This window comes from Helicoverpa zea, chromosome 18 (genome assembly GCF_022581195.2).
Source record: "Helicoverpa zea isolate HzStark_Cry1AcR chromosome 18, ilHelZeax1.1, whole genome shotgun sequence".
NCBI classification, from domain to species: domain Eukaryota; kingdom Metazoa; phylum Arthropoda; class Insecta; order Lepidoptera; family Noctuidae; genus Helicoverpa; species Helicoverpa zea.
This window is the reverse complement of record NC_061469.1, coordinates 830,788-848,564: the sequence shown is the minus strand read 5'-3', so window position 1 is coordinate 848,564 and position 17,777 is coordinate 830,788. Positions and strand designations below refer to the sequence as shown.

General features: G+C 36.8%; 2 protein-coding genes across 2 annotated transcripts in view; one reads left to right on the top strand and one right to left on the bottom strand.

Annotated features, from left to right (window-relative positions):
• Nucleotides 1-1,914: 1,914 nt before the first annotated feature.
• LOC124638711 (60S ribosomal protein L34-like) lies at nt 1,915-4,148 on the bottom strand. Its single transcript, XM_047175744.1, has 3 exons — nt 4,064-4,148; nt 3,858-3,929; nt 1,915-2,241 (listed from the first exon to the last, which is right to left on the bottom strand). Exons 2-3 carry the CDS (start codon nt 3,920-3,922, stop codon nt 1,947-1,949), a joined length of 360 nt encoding a protein of 119 aa, XP_047031700.1. The 5' UTR covers nt 3,923-3,929; nt 4,064-4,148; the 3' UTR covers nt 1,915-1,946.
• Nucleotides 4,149-4,425: 277 nt separating this feature from the next.
• LOC124638710 (bone morphogenetic protein receptor type-1B) overlaps nt 4,426-17,777 on the top strand; it is a 61,163-nt gene continuing 47,811 nt past the window's right edge. Inside the window, exon 1 of the mRNA XM_047175743.1 lies at nt 4,426-4,559. Within this exon, the coding sequence (XP_047031699.1) occupies nt 4,556-4,559 (4 nt within the window). The 5' untranslated portion in view covers nt 4,426-4,555. The remainder of the gene's footprint in view (nt 4,560-17,777) is intronic.

Sequence of the window (17,777 nt, the reverse complement as noted above, 5' to 3'; positions counted from 1 at the left end):
GTGAAGTTAATGTGATAGTTAGTTCTATGACGAAGAAATTATTTATACTAGGTTATTTTTATGCACCCAGTAAGACTCGTACGTACTTCTAACTAGAATACAATATCGATATTTGTTGAATCCGGTAGTGGTTCAACCCTAGTAATGGCAGCCATTTTAGTTACTACTGCAGACTGTAGGTGTGCAGGTTTTTTTCGTGACATTTCCTGTCCCTATAGTTATATGTCAATGGTCTGAACATGTTTCCAAGAGCGACAGAGATAAATTTATGGTTACCCAGGTCGAAAAACAGAGATGGCATTAGAAGTTTTGATTTCAATCTTCTTCATTCTGAGTTCCGATTGAAGCAGTGAAGGAAAAAAATAAAAAAGAATTGCCATAAAAAATACAAGTTATTTTACAGCAAATGAATGCTACATTTATGACTACATTATATTTTTTGTCTTTCACTGAAATAAGGTGAAGCTATCCGTCAATGCTGAGTAAGGGACTGACTGCTGGTCAACTTGTAAAAGGGCGAACGAGGGCAAACTTCTTCTTTAAAAAATATTTGGAAGGATATACTGAGAAAGCACCTGCAAAGACCACTTAGTCTGTACAGAGATTCGTAGATCCCTTATTTCTAAAGCCGGCTTTTCTCTTAATATTACATTCTGAGATACATTATTTTATCATTTTGAAAAAATATTTATAATTTGGGATGTAATATTTGATCTCGGATTTGTACATCGATAAACCATACTTTTTACTTTACCATACCGTGTCCGTTACCCAGGCCAGATGTTGTCGAAAATGGTCATTTGAATCTTATAGATAATTAGTTGTGCGGCTTCTGTAATTGTTGCGCACATTTTTAAATTTGTTGCGCTTATAGTTTTTTAATTATTTCACAAAAACATTTCCAGCTGGCGTAACGTTACGCCAGCCAGACCTTTTTCTTTCTAATGGGAATATTTAAATAAAGTAGCATGCGCTTGTTGAGGCACATGTGAAGGTTACATGCATTTCAAAAACCTTCGGGTACAGCGACTCGTGCATATACCTACCAAAGCAAAATATCCACCCACGTGCTCCAGCTACATGCACCGACGCACCCATAGGACCACCAATCGTTTTAGGTTCCAACCTAGCAGACAGCTATTCGAACAAGTATTTTGGGATTGGTTCCAGTACTGAGTACGAACTAAGTTCGCGCTAATAATTTCTGAACATTCATAGTTAAATAGAAGGCGGGGGCCTTGCGACCAGCTATACAGATCAGCCATGGTGGTGGGATCCCCGCCTTGATACTGAAATGTTTTGATCAGCAACCAGGGGCCCGATTCTCCTAAGTTAATAATGTCAAAATCTCATAGAAAACGAATCGCAATACGATCGCAATAGCAGTTTTAACCATATCGGGCATTCTGCTACTATATAATAAAAGATCAATCGTATTCGATTGACATTTGATTGGTCTGCTATTTTGGTGATTTTTGGTCTTTACGGTAGTTTGCTGTACAATCATTTTGCAATCGTAAATCATTTGCAGACAAAACGATTCATTGTTGAATGACAGAAAAGGATAAAAACGTTTATTTCAAAGAAAAAATAGCGGAATGCCACATACGCTTCAATCGTAATCGAGTCGGGATTGGATCTCAGTCGAACGTAAATCGTATGGCGCCTAAGTAAAATTAGGAGAATTGGGCCCCTGTTATTCCTTCACAGTTAAACTTTTGAAAGCCTAGGTGATCTTAGTCTATGTTTAAAATGAATGCCTGTGTTTACTGCTTGTATGATAAAACTGCTGAAGCAATTTACACACAATTCAGAATGGCAACAGTAAGGACTCTGAATATAGCTAGGTTAGACTCTCGACTAAGAAGGGCTGCTTGTAATCTTGGTAAACAATGTGTAAATAAAACAACAGTATTGATTTTTCCTTTATATTTTTAGCCTAACATTTACTTTGTTGCCTTCTTGCCACTCTTCACGCTCGCCTGTTGCGCCTTGAGGACCTTGACGATCTTCTGTTCCTCAATAAGGAAAGCTCTGACGATGCGCTGCTTGACGCACTTGTGGCAAAGAACACCTCCGTAAACGCGCTTGACGGTCTTCTTGCGGTAGCAAAGGCGGGAACGCTCAGCGGGCCTTGCAGGCTGGATACCGCGCAGTTTGCTCTTGCACTGGCCACATCTCGGGATCTTCTTGGGCTTCTTAACGTATTGGTAGACCAGACGGCCACCAGGAGTCCTTACTCTGAAAAATTATAAAGGTTTTCTTGAGTTTGTTGTTTTTTATATGTTAAGTCGAGACAGTAGTAAAAGGTATTGTCTAAAATTATTGAATCGATTCTAAACATTCATTAATATGTCTATTACAGGGACTGGAATATATTTACTGGCATATTGAATCTCATTGAAATAAATGCACAAATAGTTTATCATTGTAATAAACTTTTGCAAAACCTGTTATTTATCACATGACATTTGAACAACTCTGAGCAAAATGATATTCTACGAAATATTTCACGTATTCAATAAGAATAGAGTACAGATTAAAATGATCAATGTGGAAAGATAGAAGATAGATATGAATTTTATTTTATTCTTGTGGCAAGTGTAAAAGCACGGGAATGCTAAGGGTTCAAAATAAATTAAATAAATCATGGAAGTACCAAAATGTACTTCTAATTGAATAAATTAACAAAAGTACAGTTTGTGTGGGTACAATAGAAACATGTATTAAAGATCTTGATCTATCACACAAGGTGTCAAATTGATATCTATAGAGACGTTAAGGTAGATATTATATGAAATCACAACAATACAAAAAAAGTTGTGGTGGCCTAGTGGGTAAAGGACCAATCTCTCAAGTATGAGGGCTCGGGTTCAATCCCAGGTCAGGCAAGTACCAATGCAACTTTTCTAAGTTTGTATGTACTTTCTAAGTATATCTTAGACACCATGGACTGTGTTTCGGATGGCACGTTAAACTGTAGGTCCCGGCTGTCATTGAACATCCTTGGCAGTCGTTACGGGTAGTCAGAAGCCAGTAAGTCTGACACGAGTTGCCCGGGTAACTGGGTTGAGGAGGTCAGATAGGCAGTCGGTTCATGTAAAGCACTGGTACTCAGCTGAATCCGGTTAGACTGGAAGCCGACCCCAACATGATTGGGAAAAATTCTTGTAGGATGATGATGATACAATATGGGTACAATATACCACTCTGGGCCCTCTGATAGTCAAATGGTTCCCGCAGTTTCTTGAAAACCAAAGTTTATAAACCTAGTTTAGTATTTCATGTCAAGCATTTATCCAAGTTTATTAGCAATATGAATGTAAAATAGTTAAAAAACATTAATGAATGATGCCCAGTCTACTATACATAGGGCAGCTTCTACTTCATCAAATGCAGCTGAAACAAGTGTTTGAATGGAGCTACCGACTCTGACAATACCTGTTCATTCTATTTGGAAGTTTATATTTTGATAAGTAAAGTAAAAACTACATGTACTGTACGAATTGGTAACGAAAGGATCTCATGACAGTCAAGAAGCACAGCAAGTAACAATGATCGGTTTGTCCGAAAACATTGTTATTTACACATGATGATTCTTTACAATATGTAGTCATCAAATAACACTACGTGTGTGTGATATATTAATTGTTGAGACCGGATACAATGAATAATGAAAACTATTCTTGCAAATGCTTACTGTTGTCGGACAACACTTCGGCAACATTTTGAGGTTAAGTTGTAAATAAGTTCCTCAAGTTTTAAATTTTTATACTGATTAGTTCTTACATGACAAGGTGTTAATTGATCATAACTTAAATCTTAAATGAAGTGTTAGATAGCAGGTAAATACTCACATTCTCCTTTGGTTTGATTTAGTATTGTACGACAAACGTCGTCTGAACGTAAGCCGCTGTACCATTTTGGAGCTGAAATATGAAAGAAATTATAAATTACACGTCGCCCACTGTTCAATTCACTAAGTTTATTTCAAATATCTTGCAATTATCATCAGATTAAGATAGATTTTATTAAATTATTTTCTTAACACACAAATCCCAACCTATTTGACAGCTGTTGACAGGAAAAGAAAAACAATTGTGTTTATGGCAACATTTACGGATAGCACAGCTTATAAAAGTTAAAACTAAACGATAACCCAGTATTTTTTAATTTCGACTTTTCTAATTGTTTTGTTTGTTATTTTCGCAAATAATTTTTTTTCATAAGATATTACGAAATTAAGACAAGCACAAGAGTTTAAAATGTTGTAGGTGTTGTGAACCCAGTACTTAATAAAATCCCTAGAAAATGACCATGATCAAAATAAATTCATATGTACACAATATTAAACAATTAACATTTCTGTAACTTTGTTGCACAGCAGTTTTATGAAAAAGTTTTCCCAACAGTAGCTCTAGCAATGTCCTTACATTTTTTAATCTGGTAATTTTAACCAGAAAATACAAAATGGCTCCCGATGTGTAATGTTTGTGGTGATGTTTTTCAGTGAATAAAGTTATTGGAAGTGATTATTAGGTGAATTCTTCAGAAAATGGGTAAGTCAAAACGTTTTTTATTCCTTTACCTACACTTTCTTGCATTATTGTAACGTTATTTTTGTGAAGAAGTTATCTCATTCATAGCGGTGCTAAGAAGTCAGATGTTTATGATGGACGATGAACCAACTGGGTTTACTCCAGTTCAAGAGAACTAGGCTTTACATAAAATACTGCGTATTTATTTTATTGAAAAGGTAAAGTTTACTTTCTGTTTACAGTCGTCTTGGAATCAAAACATTGTAAATACCAATAAGCTGCCGTCGAACGACACATTACCTACTTGTTTTACTTAGTTTTAAGGAGAATTAATGAAATACTATGTTATTTTAGCTTAAGTTCTCTATCACAGCCTTTACTCTAGAAAGCGTTACCATAAAAATACAGTCTGTTTGTAATTCTTTTATTTATTTCTTCATCCAGTCATGAAAAGTATTTTCGTGTTGATTGATAAGTGTTCAAATAGTTTTCAACAGATGCCACTAGTAGGCAGAATTAAATAAAATCCTAGAAATTCTCTACAGGCCAATATTTTTAATAATCTTCTGGTCTAAACTAAGCAGTAATTAGAGCTTCAGGGGCTTTTAATGCCCCATTCCATCGATGTTTATTTACGTAAGTTTCCTAGTTAGTTTCTGCTATTCTTGGTCAATCTTCGCGTTGCTTCGCCGCCAACTAAGCTCTATACTTGCTCGGTTTCGACTTTTCCTTAACAGGTATTTAATTTTCCAAGAATCAAGACAAAACCGGCCGTGTAGAGCCCGCATTTTACTTACAACATTTTTTTTCTGTACATAACAACACATAATAATACCTACTTAACTATTAGATCATTTTCCTGCCCTGCCTACATATCCCATATAATTTCACGAGTTTGTAAGTCAAAAAGGGCTTCGTCTAGACTTCAAGAAGACTTACGATACAATTCGACACATACGATTCTTTCAAAAATAAAATAGGTAGGTATATCTGCTTCGTGCATTACAAATAGTATCGCGTTATTTAACAATAATTGTTAACAAACTGTTAAGTAATTGAAAGAATCTCCATTGATTTATATCTCGTTGTCTTCAAGATGGTGTACCCAAAGGCTCTATTCTGGGACCATTTCTATTTACTCATCCCCTCATCCTCCGAGCCTTTTTCCCAACCATGTAGCCGAGTACCAGTGCTTTTACCGACCATTTCTATTTACTATAGCAGGAAAAATTATAGTGATGAAAATAAAATCACATTCATGATTCACATGGGCTCATGTCGTAGGGTCTAGGCGACTCCCGTGGAAAACCCTTTGAAGTCGATCTTCAAATCTGCTATTCAAATTTTCGCGTGCTACTATAGAACGACGTCTACGTACCTACGTAGCTACTGGATGCCCTATGAGTTTGTGACGGGTTTCATTTGTTGCCCCGAGATGTCGCTGCAAGTTTTTCGTAAGCGTAAATGAAGCAAAAGTAGATTCAAGACAAAACTTTGTCTAAGATTAAATCTGTGTCTACAATTCCAATTGATTTGCATGATTACATTAATTAATTTAATTTCGCAACAACTCAATTTGTGCTTAAAATAAACCATTTAATTGAACATATAAATTAGTACCTAATACATTAAAATATGGCTAGACATGTTTCTTTAGAACATTTAATTACGCATTCATTTGATAGCGACCTAGGTTTTTAAAACATTAACTAAATGTATGCTTTATAGATATCGAATCGAATTAAATGTTTTAATTAATTGATCACTAATTTGTGTTTCGGCGCCAACCTTTATAAAACGACTCGGACTTTGCCCCGATTGGGCACTTATTACAATGATTATTATTCTATCAAATTAATGCTGAAGATTATGGATTTTGTACTAAAACGCATATCGACTACGTTAATGTTTTCTAAATCAGTACACCTATAAGAAACAAGCTTAATTTAAGTGACATGCTTAGATATAATAGGCGTTGTAACTATTAAAATAACCGAATTTCCATAATGATCTTAAATGGAGTAATCGCTGCTTAAGTTTCCACTTAAGTTATTTTGGATTAATGAGGCTGGTGTCGGGTTGCGTACGAATGCAACGATTAGGAATTAAGATCTATGCGACGCATTCTGAAGTTAGGTTTGTTATTAGCTAAAGTTCTGTTCAAGTAAAGATTTGCGTTTGTCCTGCCCACCCATAAGATGGATATCCAAAATGTTTGTTACTTACATATACATTTTTGAATGTCGTTGGAGATAAATCGCCCCTAATCTTAATAAAAAGTCGCTTCTCACACCTCAAAAGTAATTCTCGAAACCATATACATAATAAAATTCAGATAGGTACGTAAACCATTTAAGTTAATATCCGAATATAAATCGTTGTAACCAATTTTGTATCCCATTCTGTGAGGTTCACCTTTATAGGCTCATCCCATCGGTGCGCGTACGCATTCGTTATGCGCCATGTTTCATCCGAGGTGTCAGAAATAAGCCTTTATAAAATGCTCAAAGGCGCTTACGTTATACATAATTTCAACCGCGAAGACTTGGTTCGGAGAACCGCCCGACATTGAGATGGGTCATTTTGTAATAACAATAGCCCGAGATTCTCGCAGGGCTGCCTCAAAAACATCACCATTAAACTTTATGATTACTTATAGTAAAATAGTAGTTAAATAATGGCGTGAATCATAAATACTCATGACATATCATCCTATGTGGTTTTCCTTAAAATATTCCAATTCGTCCCGTTTTTGCGGATTATTAAATGAATGGAAAGTTATTTTGCTCTGTGACTCACGGAAATTTATTTTGATGGTGTTAAAGTTCAAACTAACCTTAAGCCTATGAATAATTATTTAAGTTGGCTTTTCTATAACATTCTCGGTATAATTAATTTTTTTGTGTGACACGTATCTCATTATAATAAGTAGGTATGTTCTTTTCGGATTTAAGGAGATAAGGCTGTGGATAAGAGTAATACACTCGAAAATGTAAACATGTACGACGTGCTTGTTACTGATGCTTATCATTTCATATCAGGAATCATATGAGCTTAGAAAGAGTTCTGTTATTTTATTTAAGCAAAAATAAGAAAAGATTCAGTATTGTGTCCTGCCAGCCCTAACGTAAGATGCAGGTTTTTTCTTTTACGTTTTCCCCTGTCGAGATTCGGTGCCCGACACCTCGTGAGCGTGACAATGGCGCTAGCGCTCGTCATTCGAAGGGACTATTGTTGCATTAAGCCCATTGAACTTGGGCCTGGTATACCCCTTTCGTCTCAGGATATTTAGAATGTGGGTAAAATAAGTCCAAAAATGTCCACTTGGATGATCTCTCATCTTAAATGTTTACCATAGATGGGAAAGCCACATTCTTTTTCAGGACCTTGATTGAGCATAGTCTTAAAATGCTTAGTATTATTAAAGAGCTGTATTTAAAATTACATAGTCTCACATTCAAGCTTTGTGGCCACCTGCAGTTATGGAAAAAACAGTACAGCTGATAAAATACGCATATTGTAAAATGCAAATCAAACGCATGTGCTTTCAATATTTTTATGCTAACAAGTAGATACGTATTAATTTTCATGTCAATTATATTCAAAATATGTCCATGTTTGTACTCTATAAAACATATTACCATTATTATTAACATCTTATACTATTTATTTATTGGATTTATGCACATAGTTTTATCCACTTCCACTATGTTTAAGACAATATATTAAGTTTGCGTACACATTGTAAAATTAGTTGTATTTTATACTAGCTTCTGCCAGCGGTTTCACCCGCATCCCGTGGGAACCACTTCCCGTACCGGGATAAAAAGTAGCCTATAGCCTTCCTCGATAAATGGGCTATCTAACACTGAAAGAAATTTTCAAATCGGACCAGTAGTTCCTGAGATTAGCGCGTTCAAACAAACAAACTCTTCAGCTTTATAATATTAGTATTTTATATAAATTCTGTGAAACTACGCAGTTATCCTTGGCTCAGGGTTGCAATTACTACAACTATTCACCTCATTACGATGCATCTGCTGATTACTTATAAATTGCATATGGCAACCCACTCGTACAATTACTAAGCAAAATAAGAATGCAACATTATTTTTCCTAAGAAAAGCCTATCAGGACTTACAGACTACTCATTATTCTGTTTTTATGCGTTCTTGCATGATACATTGTAGTAATACTCATATAGAACTTTTTCTACGCCTCTGGCAATGACAATGACGGTTTCTACCGCCCACATCACATCATGATGCCACTATTGTTGCATTCAAAATATGAAATTACGATTGTCAATATAATTTAGGATATTCAAACGTCCCACTCGGTAGGCGTATAAATTATGCAGTATTCTGTGCTTTATTATGTAATGAAATTTCTTTCCTGTCGTGCTTTCAATTTCAGTCAAAGAAGTTTATTATAGGTATAATAGCTATGTGGTTTGTGTATAACCACAATCCAGATCATCAAATCGCACTAACAACTATACACACAATTTGGATCATTAACTCTTTTTAACTTTTGACCGAGTGATTGATCTGACTCGCAAAAAATACCATGATTAAACAAAAATTAAGAGTTGAACATGAACGCGAGCAAAAACTGAAATTGAATAGATTATTGTCGGGTTGATGCACGGACAAAGCAGAAAAGATTTGTAGCTGCACAGAAATGTAATATCGTTCATCTTAATGTCCTGATGCGCCGTGACGAATCGGAAACTCGACTTGATGCGATCACGTATTAAACTGATTCCCTTCCAAGTGGTCATCATAACAACGATTTACTCGTATTTTTACACCAGGAAAAGTTGAAGCTCCGAAACGAGCGGACGGTTTTGAACAACTCTATTGGGACGGTAAAAAGTAAGCTTCAAGAAGAATAAAATACCAAAATGTACACAAATCGCTTAGATTAAGATATAAAAAGATTAAATTCAATAAATATTGTTATGTATAGGTACGAGTATGTGCCTATTTATAGTAGCTTGATGTATGTATACGTGAGTTTTTCAATAACTAATTTAACTAATTATAACAACGCATTGAAATCCTTATCAACGATTGAAAGCGACCTTGCAGTATTACTTCATCGGTAATCACTAGAATCAGCTTATATTACATTTTATCATTGATTCAAAATACTTGCAGTGTTGATAAGATGAAATTGAAAATAATATCGGAAGGTTAATTATATTCTCGCAATATCGATTAATTCTTCTAAGATATTCGGATTACACGTGGGAAAGACCGACCAAATGTAGTTAGCGGAATGAGCAGGCGTGAGTGTGCGCTGGCCACGTTTTTCCTAAGACTAGAGGAGGAAAAGTTTACTGATTTTGGAGTAGGCACCATTGGGGTTTTCAGAGGTGGACTACGAATTGAGTAACCATCTTTTTAAATAGCTCTATGTATTAGAGCATTTATCTATGTGGCTTCTCATCGGCTTGTTCCCCGCTTTTTTTTTGGCCAAAACCATTAAGTAAGATGAATTGATGTGAGTGCATGGATCGATGGCTCGATCTTGTGTATCAATAGGAAATCATTGCTATTGTCGACGCTAAGAGCCAGCCCCGCTGGTAACTTAATTTTATCTTCTGATTCAAATCGTCCACTCCAAATTCATTTGAAGTTTATAATACCTACGTTTATCGTAGCATCTTTCACTTAGTGTTATTATTATACTAAAATTTTAACATAATGGTCTATTTCGAGCGGGTTCTGATCTTGAGATAAACTTGAAGACGTTAGACGGTTTTACCGTGTCATTGCTCGGTCGTTGAGGCGAAAAAATATCGTTGGAGGACAAAAATGCAGCAGTTTTCATATTAATCTCATCGCACGTCACGAATTTCTCACGAGTTTGGAACACATTATTTTTGTACGAATCCACGCATACGTTTGTTTACAAGTCGCTGACCCGAACGGAAAATACTAAGAACGTATTGTTGTAAGTACAACACAGTTTACAATCTAGGGCGTTACCCCTCTAAAATGAGCTATTTGTTTAACAACAAGCTTTGTTTGGATTATAACAATGTATCGCATTCCGATGTATTTCCTCGCTGGTAACACTCGACTTGCCAGTGGACGCCCTCCACGGTTTAGTCTACTCCAACTATTTCGAGGCAATGTTTGACAGAGCGAGCTGGAATGCTCTTTGAAGTATTAAGCTTGAGATCTTTAACATAATATACCTGAAGACGAAACAGATCTGTTCATCAAAAGGCCATAAACCATTGTTAATAATGAGTGTTGTCGTACGAATACTACTGATGATTCTTAACGAAAGCTTTTTGGTTTACTATTCTGTGGTAGACTCTGTTTACTCCCATAACAATTTGTAATGTACGTTCACTCAACGTAGTATTTACAAGCTCCTATCGATGAATTTAAATCAGGGACGGATAATGTAGGCGTTGCACTGCTCGTTGGAGAATTAAATATGAACGAGATGCAGCGCCGGTAATACGGTCGAACGTATGTGAGCAGCGGTCGCCTTGCCACGCCATTATTATCGTTACTTTGAAGATAATCTAACTGGTATCAAAATATCGAGTTACACGCGACCATTTCACGCGCTGACTATATGAGCTTTGATTAGATAAAATAATATGTATAAGTTTTGCTGTAACTTGTCGAGAAAATCATTGTTGACTTGTGTGTTTACAGTCTGAATTGTATCGTTCCACTAATGCATGTACTGTTTCCCTAACACTATTATTACGCATCGATTCTATGCAGACTTGTTATAGACGTGTTTAGTTTCGATCCAGAACATCAATTCTAATTGTTAGGTTTCCTTTGCTCTTAGGTAGTGCTGGTACGCCTACGAAGGTCTTGCGTAACTGAAAACAAACCGTAAATCTTGTCTGGTTGAAGGATGCTCGGATCACATGTGCGATGGTACGATAATCCTGTTATTTATTCATCCTGTCCGTGCCCTTAATTAAACGTGGGCTTAACGTCCAATAATACTGACACATTAGACGGTATTTATTTCGGGTACTACCCCATGGATTCCTTTCGAAACGTTAAGCTTTACTTAATGACCCCTTTCCGTTTACAAGTCAAGCTTGAGGCCGTATAAATATTTTCTTAAGAATTTGTGCGGTTCCGTTTTTTGTCATGTTGATTGCTCTACGTACTTAATAGTTTTTGTAGTCGGATGGCGCTGCTCGAATCGTATCAACCCCCTTTTTAATAAAGACGCAATCATTGGGATCTATCTAGTTACGTTTCTTTGGCTGCTAGATAGATGGTGTCGTTGATGGTATTGGTATATACCCGCAGCGGCGTATTATACGATACCGAGGGGTATCTCAAGCGTCACTTGCATTGGTCCGTGCGTGCTATCTGAACTTTTTGCGGTGAAGCGGCCTGCACTTGTGCCTGCAATTTGTTCGTACGTGCGAAGAGGAATTGCTTCCCCTAATTGCAGATTGCGCTCGCACTGCGTCGACCATTTTATTTACTTCGCATTACCTCTCACGTCGAATTTACTTCTCGGAAGTGGTCAATTTGCCAGTCGAGTCTGTAAATGTTTAATGTGACTTGATTACCCCTCCATTTTCCTCGGTAATCTATATCCGAATTCTGAAGTCGGATGTACCGATGTCCTTTGTTTAGACTTTTTTATTTGGTTCACACTATTCGAGTTCGAACTAAGGGTTCTCATGCGTTTTTTGTCACAGGCTGTTTTAAATGGTATCTGTTCTTATAAGGGCCGCCGTCAAAGGCACGTGGGAGTTACGGCCGCGCTTATAAGGCATTAAAATAGACGCCGGCGAAGCGTGCGGATTGACTCTGAATGGCGAATATTGGCGATGTGCACGTCTTGTGGTTAACTCGATGGTACACGTCGTTTTTTGTTGGGCCGGGCGTTGCGAACGAAATTACGCCTCGTTCGGCGCCGCGCGGCCGCTCCAACTCCTCTTTTTAACATGGTCCGCGTCGAATTTTATTATTTTTATTTAACACCTGCGCCCGGTAATCTGTATTCGACGATCTCCAGAACGCTTAACTCTTTTTGGGCGTGTTTTTGAGTCGGGGAACGCCGATTTATAGCGTTCATGTTTTGTCCACCCAAAAGTGTCGTTTAATTTTCGTTGTCGCACCGTTCATAAGCGATTACATGCGCCCTTAATTAAATCTTTCTTGACATCGCTTCAAGTTATCCTGATTTTAATTTTATTAATTAAAAGCAACGACATGTTACAAAACCAATAGTTTATAGTTCGATACTGATCTTAGCAAACGAGAAACATCAGCTAGTTGTAGTAGCGCATTCATAAATCCCGCAGCCATTCATAAATGCAGTATCTCGAGCGGAATCACTAGAAATGTTCGAAGTATTTTTTGTTCCCATGTTCAATTACATCGATTTGTAGCAATAATTGTATGGGTCTAAACGCTAATTGCTACCGGCACGCGGTCGGCGCAGCGCGGTGGGCGACGCTGCGCCCGCGCCACTTACCCCTGTTATTATCTAAATGCACTGTTGTGTACCTGCCAAGTTCCCAGCGCTTCTTGCTATGCAAGTCCCTATTTATTAAAAGGACTTTACATTCTATAGACTATAGATATGAGAATTTATTATTGCCTTTTATTTTTAGTATTACTCAACAGTTTGATTTTCTTGAGTTATGTGGTTATTGTATCATAGCAAAAATGCTCCAATTAAAACATACATATTTTTATAATTAAAATAGTTTGTAGTAGCGTGTTTTCAGACTATTAACAGGCTAAAACTATCTGAAACTTGACGCCTTCTCAATCTGTGGACTATTGTATTGCGTGATGCGGTATCATAGAGCCGGATAACAAACCAACATTTTTATTTATTTATCAAAGTTCTAAGAAGCCAGCATTCATTAAAGTCTCCACGTTCCCGTCGGACTAATTGAAACAAACTCTTTGGTTTGTAATCGTGACCCCGGCTTTATCGTCTAACATTTTCATAGCCTAGTTTATTAATTATGTTATCGTATAACGTTAATTACGGATTAATTGCATTACTCGTGTTCGTTTGTTGTAAACAACCGGATAGAAACGTAAGACGTTGGATGGCAAGCACCTATTGCTCGGCTCGTATGTCACTATGCTCGGTCATAACTTTTTATACTAAACGTTTTATAGAATAAACTAGCTTCTGCCAGCGGTTTCACCCGCATCCCGTGGGAACTACTTCCCGTACCGGGATAAAAAGTAAATGGGCTATCTAACACTGAAAGAAATTTTCAAATCGGACCAGTAGTTCCTGAGATTAGCGCGTTCAAACAAACAAACTCTTCAGCTTTATAATATTAGTATAGATTAATGATATAGTTAATGAGAAGTCACTTTACACCTTACTGCGCATTGTGCTTCGTAGTCAACGAAGTAATTGTATAAACAATTTGTATGTTCTAACTATATACCTACCTACTATAATTTATCAGCAAAGTATTTAGATGGTACAGTTTTATGAGCCAGAGCGATATCATACGATTAATACGTTTCGTAATATGATCGGCGGCCGTCTGCACCCGTACCTGTGGTATTCATCAACCAATCGGTATTCCTATCCGACCTCGGATAATAAAATAAAATCTCCACATGAAAAAACGCGACTCCCCGGCGGCGCCTGTGTCCAATTCAACACACCCAACAAATTAATATCGACTACCTTATAACGATGGCCTCAGGGTTCAAATTACTTAAAACTCAAGGCAAATATAACTTTGTCTACTTATAAATCATATTCGCCTCAGCGTGCCCCAAGAAACCGTGTTTTTACACAAATATACAGCTTTAAATGGGATAAATATATGTTTTTTTCTTTAATATGAATAATGGCTGACGGTTGAGGCGGGCTCGTCCTAATTGTGATTGCCATTAGGTGTTGCATTAACATGACGAAGGTTTACCTTAGGTAACAAAAATATTATAATTAAGAGCCATTTATAAAAAATGTCGTAAGTTATTTTGAAAAATTAAATCGTTCGATCAGTTGAAATTGATTACCAGTATTCGCATCAAGCAGGATAAGACTAGACATGACTTCAGAATCCGGTGTTATATAATTACTATGTGGCATAAATATCGCATTAACAAAGCGCCATTCAATTTAATTTTAATTGAATAAATTTTATTAGCGCAATTTTCATGATTACCAATTCTACTAACGTCTTCTGATCCAGTCATTCGTCGGTGGTATCAAAGAAATCGTTTTTATGCCATTTACTATAATATCGCTTTTTTAGTCAAACCCATTTATTATGCAAAAATAAAAGTTGTAGTATTAATTAAACTGGGCGCCATGCGGTTAGTTACGGCTGGCTCCGGAAATACCTATTCTATTGTAACTGCAAATTAATACAGAAATACTTTAACTTGAAAACTTATGCTAATGACTTTTTCTGTAGAATGGGAAATTTAAATAATCTGACATAATAATTGTCATTGGCTGCTACTAAACAAGCTTTTACTATTATCAACACCGGAAATAAAGACTGCCGTTCTATTTTAAACGTGTCTAACAGTTATTTAACGATCACTTAAATGATGTTTATCTTGAGCGTTTCTTTAAAGAAGGTACTGCAATTAAATTTTATTAGTTAAATATGAAAATTTTCTTTGCCAACAAACTAACGCATTTCCGTTATTTCTTACGCTTTAAAGAATACCTATATGTAAAGCCATATTTGTATAAGTTGCTCGTTTCTTCCAAGAAGGATTGTTGTAAGTCTCAATACTATCAAATGAGGAGCCAATGCACTTTGGTCTCCCGGCCTCTCACATTAGCTTAGTTTACAATTCCTATCAAATGAAACCATTCGTTTGGAGTGGCTTTGTTCGCAGTGTTACAACAGTTTGATTGACGTCCAGGTTACGTTCGTTAGAGCCCTCTTCAAAAGCGCATTGTGCGCTTCTACATGGCCATATCCCGTCCCGAGACCCCACTCGTAAATAATACCTTCTCATCTCCATTTACGATGTGTGATATTTGTTGTGGTTCGAACAAAAATATTTTGTTTGATTCTTTCCAGGGTACGGTCTAACAAGCATTCGTGTTTAAAAAGTAGGCTGTATTGAAAACATATTTTTTTCCTTTTTTGAGATTGAAAGCCTCTTGGATGTAAGCTTTCGTCCCTCTTCATTTGTATTTCTTTTCAATCTAAATGGCTTTTATTGTTCTGGTTATTAGCATTTTGGACTGGTTTAAGTGCTCATAAAATTGTGACACCTTCAGGTACACTGACTTTGCTCATTAAAATTGCATTCTCTTTGTACTTAGTTATTTCATATTCAATGTTTAAATCATCAATATAAATTTTGTTCAGTCATGTTTTTCCAAAATATAAAGAAACTTGTACTAACACTATCATCCGCTTTGAATCTCAGAAGTTTACTCGGCAGATGTTTTATTAAGGAACCCAGGAATGATATGATGTCAGTCAGTTTGATTGACGGCAGGCGCCGTGCCCCGGTCTGCTTCTATTGATTATAGCGATACTCGCCGCATGGTGTGGGAGTGCTTTTCATAGAAACTGACCAACACTTTGTTGTAACATCTCACTCCGCCCATGTGTGAGCACTTTAAAATAGGCCTCATTTGGCAGCCAACTATCGATCTGTACAACTATCTTTTTGCTAGTGCAAAACCTAAATTAGCTACCAGAAATAGGCAATCTATCACTTCGTAACGGCCACTCATCTTGTTTTAAATACTTCAGTACATAAATAGGCATCCTACACGGCTGTACGGTAGTTTGAACTGGCTGTGATGGTTCGTGACTAGTTTCTTAAGCTTAAGCGTAGGCGAGGACTTAAAAACAAACCCATGACACGTAATAAATTAGAAAAAATATATGGAAATGTCAATTGGTTACGGCTAAATAAATGATTTCCGTCGGTCCGCTGAGAGAGCCACAAAGGGTCTCATTAACAAAATCCGACACCGGATCTAATCCTTTCGTTAGAGGTATATTGTGGTCGTAGACTCAGTGAGCGGTGCCGGGTCTAAGACCACAACGGTCCGGAAAGTCATTAAACTTATTTGTTGTGTTAATATGTCATTACCCCGAAACATTGTTTGCTTTCGTAATGAGTAGACCGTGTTACAACTTCATTGTAGTCTGCCCCGCGTACTGATACTTCATTGCCTCACTGTAACAGTTCCACTTGTCTTTAAAACTGCAACCATTTTCTCATTAAACAACATGCACTTTGGGTATTTGTTTAGCAAACAATTAAGATAATCAAGTACTCTACTGCCTTCAGTAAACAAACATATAAACATGTGTGTAACTAATGAAGTAAGGAATTAGTTCGTATGCTACCAGATCATCAGCACACGAAGTTATCAGTGGAATGTAATCAAGCGCAAGTGCGAAGGGTCAATTAAGGCGTGAGTTACTGCGGTGAAGATGATGTTGCATTGTACTTACTAATCTGGCACTTACCTTACTCACAAGAAAAGTCGATTAACCCCAATCTGTACAAAACTGGGGATGATGATAATATGCCAAGTGCAATATTAGAAAGCAAGTTTCATCAATTGAAAGTCTAAACAGTCTCGACAAATGTACGAAGGATTCAATCACAGACAATATTCCCAATGAAAAGCTCATGTGACTAGACCGTGGCCGAACGATTTGTGACATGAATGACGCACATTTTCAAATTGTGCATATCGTAGGAAATGGGCGTCAATTGAGACGAATGCTGGTCTAATCGAAGCTTGGCCTGGCGGTCCAAATGTTGCGAACAATTGTTATTGCGATGCCGATATGATGATCTCATAGCTACATACTACTGTTTCTACTTACGGCGACGCAAGATTCCATTGAGTGTGAATTGTTCTTGAAATGTTATGTTTTTTCTTATGCAACTATTGAGAGAAATCCCGTATCTATCTATGCCATGTTTTCTACTGCATGTATTTTATCTTTACGCGAAAGTTAGCGATGCATTCAAGTACCTCCCATAAGATAAGATAATGTATCTCGCCTTCTGTGTGCTCTTCCACCTTCAATCTCCATATATTTTGTTTATTATTGCCCAAGATATCATGATATCAAAATTGTCAACAATCCCTAACATAAACCCAACCATAAAATAAAATTATTGCCTCACTATATCAGAAAATTCCGTTGATTTACGTTCATCTAGCCTGAATAAGCTACTTTTCCCTATAAATAGCTTTAATAACCCCGATCAACGTTTAAAGTGCGGCGAAGCGGCG

Bases quoted from the DNA above. Each gene is read 5' to 3' on its own strand.
- LOC124638711 (XM_047175744.1), bottom strand. From the start codon at position 3,922: ATGGTACAGCGGCTTACGTTCAGACGACGTTTGTCGTACAATACTAAA. The intron at 2,242-3,857 runs GTGAGTATTTAC...ATAATTTTTCAG, and splicing joins AAATCAAACCAAAGGAGAAT to AGTAAGGACTCCTGGTGGCC.